The sequence below is a fragment of the Lathyrus oleraceus genome, chromosome 1 (genome assembly GCF_024323335.1).
Source record: "Lathyrus oleraceus cultivar Zhongwan6 chromosome 1, CAAS_Psat_ZW6_1.0, whole genome shotgun sequence".
NCBI classification, from domain to species: Eukaryota; Viridiplantae; Streptophyta; class Magnoliopsida; order Fabales; family Fabaceae; genus Lathyrus; species Lathyrus oleraceus.
Genome location: NC_066579.1, coordinates 148,882,462 through 148,893,935, shown reverse-complemented (window position 1 = coordinate 148,893,935; position 11,474 = coordinate 148,882,462). Strand labels below are relative to the sequence as shown.

At 31.1% G+C, this 11,474-nt stretch overlaps 1 protein-coding gene across 1 annotated transcript; it reads left to right on the top strand.

Moving 5' to 3' along the window:
- Positions 1-1,918: 1,918 nt before the first annotated feature.
- LOC127123113 (gibberellin-regulated protein 14) lies at positions 1,919-3,418 on the top strand. Its single transcript, XM_051053372.1, has 4 exons — positions 1,919-2,060; positions 2,235-2,267; positions 2,468-2,768; positions 2,976-3,418. Exons 1-4 carry the CDS (start codon positions 2,007-2,009, stop codon positions 3,158-3,160), a joined length of 573 nt encoding a protein of 190 aa, XP_050909329.1. The 5' UTR covers positions 1,919-2,006; the 3' UTR covers positions 3,161-3,418.
- Positions 3,419-11,474: the final 8,056 nt, after the last annotated feature.

The following is an 11,474-nucleotide window of genomic DNA, read 5'->3' as shown; positions in this document are numbered from 1 at the left end:
TCATATACACTAAAATCCATCGTAGCGAATCCTTAATCAAAAAACCATAACTATAAATATTTTATTCATGTTTTATCCATTCAATTTTTACATATCACAACACATAAAAACCTCTTACGCATCTTATCACAAACACTATAATAGTGATTTTTTATCTCAAATTTATAAAATCAGATATCGCTATGGTTGATTTGTTTAGAGCCGCGTAAGCTTCGACAACTTTAATACATTGGATGGAAGAGTTAAGAGATGAACAATTTATAAGAATGCTTCTCAAGTTTCAACAAAGCTCGTTTTAACATAAAACAATGATATTTCACGAACAACTCTTAAACGGAATTTTATATTTAAAGTTTTTTAAAAAATTGAACAAAGAGACTATAAATATTTGTTAAATCTAACTGCAAGGCCATGCCGGCGGACCATTCAATTATTCTGGTTGACGGACATTGCACATGAAATCACATGATTTATTTATATCATAAATTTAAAATTAGCTTTTTCTATCATAAAAGAAATAAAATACAAGAAACATTGATATTCTTACATTTGATTTGTATACCAAATGTTTATATATATATATATATATATATATATATATATATATATATATATATATATATATATATATATATATATATATATATATATATATATGTTAAATAATGTTTTTGTGAATAACATCTATAAACAGTATTAATGAAAAGTAAATTTACTATTCTTACATTTTTATATTCAATATTTATATTGTATAGACTGTTTATCATATTTATATAGTAAATAATATTTTTTAATATAAAAAAATATTTATTAGCAGTGAACAATATATGAAAGTATTCATGCACAGTATCCATGATATAGGAATATCATTTTTGTTTGAGAAATGTAGAAACAATTAGTAACATTTTTCTATGAACAGTTAACAATTAACGTGCCTTCTACTTCAAGTTTCGAATTTGTCTACAATAATGGTGGGAGTACTTATCTTTTTCTTGGGTACTTTATTTCCCAATTTAATAATAAAAATTAATATTAATATTATTTATTAATTCTCAATATAATATTTTCAATTTATTAGAAAGGATTATAGAAATGTAACTAGGTAGTAGTAGTAGTATGTGTTTGTATTTTGTTTATGTGATCAGAGTCTCTAGCTGATATGCTCTCTACAAGTACAAAGTATGGAAGAAAGAAACACAGTGCACAAATATCGAGAGTCCATTATGATGATAATTACAATTTCTGCAACCCATTTGATGCTGTTTTCTTCTCATTACTTTGGCCCTGCATTCCCTCCCATTTTTAGTCATTTCAATTTCACCTAACTATGAGCTGTGAACACACATTTGCAACTTGCAACCATCTAATTTATTTAACTTTATTTATTTATTTATTGTTCAAGTACTAATATATTTGAGTTATTACTTTTTTATAACTAGAAATTACTAAACCAAATTGAACTAGATGATCATCACCTTTTTAACTACGCCATGCCTTGATCCAAATAGAGCCACTAGTCTTTGACTAATGAATTTGTCAAACCAATGTGTCTTAGTTAAAAAACATGTCATGAATTTCAAGATCTAACATGCATTTGATGTATGGTCCCAATACCAACTCTAAAAGATAAGCTTGGTGTTCAACACAATTTAATACTCCTACCAATAGCTTAGTCTTAGTGGCAACACACACTCTTGTGAAAACTAGATATAATAGTAGTTTAGTAGACACAATGTTAAAGAGGCACGTGGGTAGAAGCTGTATAAACCTAAACAATTTCTACTATACATTACAATATGTATTACCATGTAAATTAGTGCATAAACCACTTAGATTATTCACCTTATACCTCATCTACATTAAATTACATTATTAATTTAATCTACCTAACTTTTTTTGTTTTCTCTCTCTCCAACCTTGATCTCTATATAACTCAAGGACTAGTAGGTTTTTCAAGTAACACTCACTAGATTACTCTTCTTTCTTTCTTGTCCTTGCTCCAAAAAATGGCTTCAAAATCCATTCTTCTTCTAGGCATTTTTCTTGTGGTGGCCACTAAGGTATTATCTTTTTTCTACTTTTCACTTACTCATCATAAGCACATAAATATCCACACAAAAAACGGTGATGACAAAAACTTCTTTTTTTGAATATAACTATTTCTTTCTTGAATTAGTGTTATATTTTACTTGCATATATCACCTTTAAAATAATATATCTTTAATTATGTGCAGGTTTATTCCTATGAGGAAGATCTCAAAATAGTGGTATGTTGTTAACACTTAAAAAATTTTCCTTTCTATTTTTGTTTTAATCCCTTATAACATCGTATCAGAATGTTGTTTCATAAATTATATTGTCACTATCTAGAAGATTTTTTTTTATATATAAATCATTTCAATAATATTAAAAAAATTGTTGGTTTAAAAAAAGGGAAAAAAAGTTTGAAAAATTGCATTTGGTGCAGGTGAACTATGCAAACCCTTCAGCTCCTTCTGTTCTTGCTCCACCAGTAAAACCAACGCCAACACCTGTAGTGACGGCTCCAACACCACCTTCTCCGGTGAAGGCACCGCCAACAACTCCACCATATGTCAAGGCACCTCCTTCTCCTCCATTGACAAAAACACCACCTTATCAATCACCACCTTTTGTGAAACCACCTTCACTTCCACCGTTCACAGCACCAACTCCTCCACCAACTTCTCAGCCACCTGTTGCTACAACTCCACCGGCAGCACCTACTCCTATCGTCAAATCATGGAAGGGTAAGTCACCCTCCATTTCTATGTCATGTATAATTCTATAGAATCTCAAATAATTAGCTACGGTCATACTGTCACTAAATCATACAAAATTTGCTACGGTCATACTGTCACTAAATCATACAAAATTTGCTACGGATATAGTGTAACTAAATTAAATAGTGAGATGTGATGAACTAATGATACTTTGTATGTTTATTTTGTGAGCAGATTGTGTTCCACTATGTGGTTATAGGTGCCAATTACATTCAAGGAAGAACCTATGCTTGAGAGCATGCGTGACATGTTGTAACCGTTGCAAATGTGTCCCTCCAGGAACTTATGGCAACAGAGAAAAGTGTGGCAAATGCTACACTGATATGTTGACTCGTGGCAACAAATACAAGTGTCCATAGATACACAGATTCACACACCTAATTATGAGTTTGAAAAAATGTAATAGTGATTATGATTAAGGTTTTAAGTTGCTGGTTTATTAAATAATTTAGGGCCCGGCATTAATTATGCAAGTTAATTAATTACTACTAGTATGTTATATGTATGTGATCTTTGTGGTCCAGAAATTTAACATGGAATTATGGAAGTATATTTTGTTGTTGAAAATCCAGGAGTATAATTAATATGAAGTTATGATCTTGATGAGTTTGATTCTATTTTCTGGAAAATGGGAACATATTGTTTTTGTCCTTTTGGATTTGGTGGCATGGATTGATTCATGGGGTCAGTGTCATATAAATTATGCCAGCTACCTTTGTCAGATTGCTTTCAGTAAAGTCTACCCATTAAATTGGAGGGCACTTTTTTTACAGCTTGATTGAAAGGTACTCCTAAGGGTAGAACCTAGGTAGTCTAACTCCAATGTACTAGTGCAAGTTTAGGTATCTGCATTTTGGAGTAAGGAAAAAAAAGCTAATTCAAGCTGTTTGCCTTTTTTCTTACTTAGACCATTAGGATTTTCTTTTCAAGTGTTGGAACTTTAGTTCAAGCCTTCTCATGAATATAAAAGTTTTATCAAGCCAGCTGTGTATAAGGAGATCTTAATATATGTTCCCTACATGTGATATTCATGATCCATATATACAAGAAATCCAATTTCTAAGTTCAAATTGGACTTAGAAAAGCTAGCCCAAACCCAAAGTATCTTACTCGTACATAATGATATATGATAAGTTAATCTTAAAATATATATTATCTTTTATCTTAAATTTAAATTTTTATCTTAAATTTGAGTTAAGTTAGAAATTAAAAAGTAATATGAGATAAAATTTAAAATTAGTTAAGTGATTATTTTCTAAGAAAAATATATTTTAAAATTAGTAGAATTTAAATTTTAATATATTATAAATAAATAAAAGTAATATGAGATAAAATTTAAAAATAGTTTAAAAAAAAAACAATTAACTTAATATTGGTCCCCGGGCGACCACTCCTCGGGAACTGCAACCCTTATAAAATCTTCTCAATACACGATAACTATATGATAAAATAATTAATTTAATGTTCTTGAAGTGATAAGAATGATGTTAATCCACTTGTAGAAGGTGCAACAAGACTACACATAAGGAAGAGAAGATGAAAGATTTCAAAATTTTATATCTTATTCATTAATGTGTTGATGCTGATAACTTTGAGAATGTTGGTGATTGCACATCCTCAAAGGAAGTGTGAGATATTCTAGAGAAAAGTTATGCATGAGTTGATAAAGCAAAGACACTGAGGTTAAAAACTCACAAGAGGCAGTTGAAATTGATTCAGATGGAAGAGAAGGAAATCATTAGTGAATTTACTACAAGAATCACAAAATTGGTGAATCAAGTAAATACATGTGGAAAGATAATCACTGAGCAGTATATTGTTGGTAAAATCTTAAGATCTATAACATCAAGGTTCAATAATATAGTGATTGTAATTGAAGAGTCCAAGGATCTTTCAACCATTAGCAAAGAAGAGTTGCAAAGTTCTCTTGAGACTCAAGATTAAAGAATGAAGGAGAGTAATGTTGACAAGGCAAAGACTGAGATTGCTTTGTAGTTCCATTTTGTTGGAAAAGATAAGAAGGTGAAGGGAAAATGGTCCATGAATAAAGGTGGAGGAAACTATCAGAACAATGGTGGAATGGTCTCTTAAAATTTTAACAATTCAACGTTCTAAAATGGTTGTAACATCCTAATTTTATTTTAGTTTTTTAATTAAATATTAGAACATTTGTTTGTTGCATGTGGTGTGATTTATTTTGATTAATTGTATTATTTTTAGTGACTTGAGTGTTATAAGAGTATTTTGATAATTTAATAATTATCGAAATGATTGAGTTGAGAGCGTGAGATTTAGAAATTAATATTCATTGAATTATTAGTTAATTTTAAGATATTTAGTAATTATTGAAATAATTCGAGTTTTTGGATTTAATTATAGGTTTTAATTAAATAGTTGTTAATTGAAATTCTTATTTAATTGTAATGTTTTAGAATAATCATTTACGGTAACATTGAAAATATTTTTTAAAATTGGAATGATTATTTAATTGGGATAATTGTTAATAATAAAAAAAAAATTGATTATTTTAACTTAACAGCAATATGGGTGTGTGAGAGTAAGTAGGAGGTGAAGTGTTCAAATGAGATTGATACTATAGATTTTAAAAAGAGCGTGATAACTAGGTCAGAACAGGAAAAATCTCAAAATTGATGAAGCGGCGCATCTGAGAGCGAAAAAAATGAGCTTTGGGAAGGGAGTAGTACGAACAAAAAGATTTTTGAGAAAAGTTTCGATTAAGATAGGGGGGTTGCTTACCGTAAGATGACCTTTAGGCAACAGTATAATGAGGGCTCTCTTACCCTCTCATCAGCGTCAAGGAATGTTTTTGGCCTAATTGTTGAAGGGTAATTCAATATTTTAGTATTTCACCTACCTGACATTATTGTTTGTGTATATAAGTAGTAATGTGTAGCCATTAAGTAATGTAATAGATGTAAGAGAAATCTGTGTAGTAGTGTGTCTGTGTGTGTGCAACCATTTATTATAATCGTTTTAGCAGAGCAATGGAAGTTTGTTATTCTCTTTTCTCTATCTTTTTCCATCATCATCAATTTCACCTTGTGCACCAATAATTGGTATCTAGAGCTCCTTGTTCAGATCCATAGGGAAACATAGGGAAGCACGAGTGAACGGTCTAGAGTTGTGTGATTGATTTTGTTTCTTGAGTTCGTGTTGAACTTTTGATTAAAATCGTAATAGAATCACATTTCTTGATTCTGCGGGATTGGAAAATACTAGTGTTTGGTGAGATCTGAGTTTTGCACAAGGTTGAAGATGAATAAAAATGGTAGTCTGAGTACCAAGCTTCAAGTGTTCGGTGGCAAGAACTGGAGTCGTTGGATGATTCAGATGTGTGTGTTGTTTGGCGCTCAAGATGTTCTCGATCTCATCAACAACTGTTAACAGAAGAAGTACTAATCTAGAGATGATGTGTTACTCAAACTCTGATTGGTGTGGAGACAGAGTTAACAGAAGAAGTACTTCTAGATATTTGTTTAAGTATTTGGGAAGTCCTATTTCTTCGTGTTCCAAGAAGCAACTAGTTGTTGTCTCTCCAACCTGTGAATCAGAATATATTGCAGATATTGTGGTTGTGTGTCAAGTTATTTGGCTTCTGAATTTACTACATGATCTGAAGATCAAGGTAAACAAGCCTCTGAAGTTGATGATTGATAACAAGTATGCAATCAATCTTGCCAAGAACCCAGTGTTGCACGGGAGAAGCATGTATATTGAGACTAAATATCATTTTTTGAGAAGTCAAATTCAAAATGGAGTGCTAGAAGTTATGTACTGTAGAACTCAGAAGCAACTGGCAGATGTTCTGACGAAAGCGATCAAGATTGATTAATTTCTCCACTTGAGGGATGAAATTGGTGTTGTTAGTTTTGATTAGTTAAATCCTGAATTAAGGAATGATGTTGAAGGGTAATTTAATATTTTAGTATTTCACATATGTGGAATTATTGTTTGTGTATATAAGTAGTAGTGTGCTTAGCCATTAAATAATGTAATAGTTGTAAGAGTAGTCTGTGTAGAAGTATGTGAATGTGTGCAACCATTTACTATAACTGTTTTAGCAGAGTAGTGGAAGTTTGTTATTCTCTCTCCTCTCTCTTCTTCCATCTTCATCCATTTCACATTGTGCACCAACACTAATAACCCTGTTTTATTTATCGATCATATTTTGTTTTGTTTTTATAATCTGTATTTTATGTGTTCTGTGTATTTGTTGTTTTAGCCAAATGGAGTTTCCCTTAACCCCTTTGGCTTTGATCTATGTAATATCCTCAATAGTGTTAATAATATTAAAGTTGTTATTATTTATATATATATAGGATTAAATAACACCAAGTGTCAAACTTAGTAATATGACACCTACAATAACTCTTCACTACACATCTCTATAACAAAATCTACCGTTGAATTGAAAATTATTATCATATAAATCATCCCTATAAAATTTAACATCAATCAAAAATCATTTGTTATGTTAAAGAGAATGATCAAAATTAACGGTTTTCTTAAAGTTTTGTAATCCGTTAACTTTCATGTTGACATATCAAATGATTTTCAATTTGATGTTAAAATTTATAAAGATGATCTATATGAAAATATCTTTCAATCCTAAAAAAAATTATATCAAAAATTGGTTTTTTTTCGTTCGAACTCGTATGGCGATACGGAGAAGTCGAAATATTAAAAAAAACTAAGTTAAAATAATTATTTTAAAGATTAATATTATTAACATTGAGTTAATTATTATGGTGATAATATCGAGTTAATAATCATTAAGATAAAATAATTATTTTAAAAATTAATATTATTAATATTGAGTTAATAATTATTTTGATAATATCGAGTTAATAATTTTTAAGGTAAAATATTTTTTTTTTTAAATTTATATTGAGTTAAAAATTATTATTAATATTGAGTTAATACTTATTTAGATAAACTAAGATAAAATAATTAAAATTTTTTAATTAATATTATTAGTATTGAGTCAAACCACCCACCCCTATAATTATAGTAGAATTATCACTTTTGGGGACCCTTTCGATTTTTTTAGAGTAATTTGGATGTTTTAGTGTGGATTTGAGATATAGAATACTATAACATATTTGTTGAGTGTGTTGGAATTTTGGGCGATTATAAGTATTAAGTAATTATTTTGTTGTGATCAGTCTGGTGGAACTATATTGGTGGTCTTTTATTTGACATGTGTGGTTCGTATATGGAACTACTTTTTGGTGAATAATATTATAAATAATTTTTTGGCGGAATATGTTAAAACTTTTCTTTTGTGAAATGCATGTTTTTCTTTTTTATACTACCATGCATGTATATACAATGAAGTTGGTGGGACCTCGGTCCATTTTTATGGCCTTAGATCTATTTGGTGGGATCGTTGGTCTAGTTGAGAGATCAAATACGGGTCTCAGATCTATTTGGTATGGTTCTTTGGTTCAGGTGAGGGACTTGAGACCGTGGAAGAAATCAGTAACATACCTTTGTCATCCACAAAAACTTGGTACCACATGCATATAGGTGATGAAGTTGGTGCATGATAGCATTGCGTATGTTGAGAATGATCTTTGTGTTTGTATTGGTGTATGTGTTTGTCTATTAATCTTAATGTTGCATTCATCTATCATGTTATTGTTAAATTTCACTGTTCTTACTTGCAAGTGTATTCTTACCCCTTATTTACTTTGTTGGATTGGCTTTGTGTATTATTGTGCAAATAATCAACATGAGTGATAGATGTGATGTTCGTGAGATGGCTTCGACGCTCTCTTAGCATTTATCATTTTTCTCTATTTAGTCGAATAAATGCTCTGGTCTGTAACATCGGGGATTTGGGCGCTTGTGATTTTATGTAATGAGCTATAACTCTCTTTTATGGAGTTTTTTTCAGAAATGTTTTATTCAGACTCATGATGTGTTTTTATTTATCTTATGTTGTGAATTATTTAATTGCATGTTTATGTACGAGGGTGTTTGGTGAAGTAACATCCTATGTATGATTTTATCTTTAAAAATTTACGTTTAGGGTTTAGGGTGTTACAATAGTAGCCACAACAGAGGTGGTGGATCAAGCAATCACAAATGCGGCAACAATAGAGGAAGAAGGAAAGATGATAAGAACAATATTCAATGCTATAATTTTCAAAAGCTTAGACATTTTGCTCGTGAATATAATGAAAACAAGAATGATTCACAAGAAGGAATCATTAGCGAGAGAAGGATTTTGTAACTGGTTACAAGCCCGCAATAATCGGTTACAACCAATTGGAAATGTGATGGTGACTGTGAAAGAAGATAAAGAATGTAGCGATCAGTGTTATCTTGACTCTGGGTGCTCAACGCACATTACAATAAGAAAGGATTGGTTTGTATGAAACAATGAAGACATAAGAATAAGGTGAAATTTGCATATGGAAGCACACTAGAAGCAGAGGGGATTTGTGACATATCAATAAAGAGAAATAATGGTGAGCATTATTTGATTCAAGATATGCTTTATATTCCCAGAGTCAAGTGTAATTTTCTGAGCATTGGTCAATTGCTTGAAAGTAATTACAAGATTCACATGGAAAATAAAGTTTTGAAAGTTACGAATGAAAATGAGAGTTTGATCCTAAAGGCCTTTATGGCTCAAAACTGAACCTTCAAGGTTGAACTAAAAGTAATGGAACATAGGTGTTTTGTAACTGCAGCTGGTAGGGAGGAACAAATTCAGCACTATAAGCTTAGGCATTTGAATTTCAGAGATCTCATTACTATACAAAAAATCAACATGGCTACGGGGCTGCCATTGATCAATATGCCAGCTGAAGTATGTGAAGAGTGTGGGTAGGCTACGCAACATAGAGGCAATTTTAGCAAAGATGCATGATCCATAACCAAGTATCATCTTGAGTTGGTGTATTAGGATGTCTATTGACCTTTGCAAGTTAACTCAATCGGAGACAATATGTACTTTGTCACTTTATTAATGATTATAGTAGAAAGTTATGGACTTATTTTATTAAAAGAAAAGATGAGGTGCTTGACGTAATCAAGAAGTTCAAATTCATGGTAGAAAAAGTGACCACAAAATCAAAAAACTCTAAAATCAAATGATGGATTATGTCACAATTGATTTTGGGAAGTTTTGTGATCAAGAGGACATTGTACATGAGGTAATGCCATCCTATACGCCTTAACAAAATGGAGACATCAAGAGAAAGAATTGGTCAATTATGAACATGGTAAAAAACATGTTGAAAGGGAAGCACTTTTCAAAAGAATTATGGGTAGAAGCGGTACAAAGAAGCTGAAAAATATCACACCCGAAGAGCCATGGTATGAATTTAAACCAAGTATGAGTCACTTGAGGGTGTTTGGTTCGGTGGCACATAGACATGTTCTGAATAAGCTTAGAAAGAATCTAGATGACAAGGGAGAACAAATTATACTTGTTAAGTATCACTCAACAGGTGGTTACAAACTCTATGACGCAGTAAACAAAGAATCGTAATTCATAGATGTAGCGGTAAAATTTTGAGATTAAGATATTGATTAACTTAACTCGCAAAGCAAGAGTCGCCACCACATTTTTATTATTTCCAAAGGAAAGGGAAAAAGTACGAACAAAATCCAAAGAAGTTTTAAAACAAAACTAATAAAAAGAGATAAGGGTCCGGGGATTAGTTATGCAAAGGGAGGATATTAGCATCCTAAACATCCATGGTACTCCATGGGAACCTCTTTGAAAATCTGTGCATTTTGGCTTAAAAATGGTGTTGTTTGCAAAAGATTGGGGGAGGTGAGAAGATAAATGTTTTTCATAATTTTTGTGTTTGCCAATATTTTTTAGTTTCATGCCTACATACCAACAAAGTGAAATGGAGGATCAAAACCTCATAGTTCATGGTAAAAATAACAAAGATGTTTGTTTTGATTCATTTTTTATGAAAAGATATTTTGTCGTTTTAAGGGGAATACTCAACTAGTCACCCACAAGTATGAGAACTTTGCATCACCACAGAGAAGGGCCCCAACTTGGATAAGGATCAACAAGCATGCCACTAGCTCTCTTAGATGGAAAATAATTATCATCAATACTATGGGGATATGAGAGTTATATCTCAACTATGGAAATTACTCATGTCTAAACTTTGAGAAAAAAGTTTTAAAAGAAAAAGTGCACAAAAGGCACAAAATAGTTTGAATGAGTTATGTATTTTTTAGTCTTTTTAAAATGGGTATGAGTATGCTTAAGATGTGTTAGCATTTATTAAGAAAGAATTTGAAAATCACTTGACAAAAGTCAAGGTTTATTGGGAAAATGGTTTAAGTTTTAAAACAATAAGGTTTTTGAAAAGAGGGAGAAGATTTTGAAATTTAAAGAAGGGTGAGGAGAAGAAGAAACTATCATAGAAAATAAAGTAAAAGCTAGGAGGAAAGATCTAACCAAGAGATAGCAAGTTTTATGGCATAAGTCAAGCAAGAATTCCCTCCTTTGGATTAAGCCTCAAGCAAGCCAAGTAAGCAAAGAATATATCATGCATCAGATGAAATCAAAGTAACCAAGCCAAGTATTCAAAAGAGGGTCCAAAGTTAAAGTTACCAGATGAATCCCAAGGTCTCAAATCACAACTCCTAAAGTAGGGGGTCAAGATCCTA

Bases quoted from the DNA above. Each gene is read 5' to 3' on its own strand.
- LOC127123113 (XM_051053372.1), top strand. From the start codon at position 2,007: ATGGCTTCAAAATCCATTCTTCTTCTAGGCATTTTTCTTGTGGTGGCC. The intron at 2,268-2,467 runs GTATGTTGTTAA...CATTTGGTGCAG, and splicing joins AGGAAGATCTCAAAATAGTG to GTGAACTATGCAAACCCTTC. The intron at 2,769-2,975 runs GTAAGTCACCCT...TTTTGTGAGCAG, and splicing joins TATCGTCAAATCATGGAAGG to ATTGTGTTCCACTATGTGGT.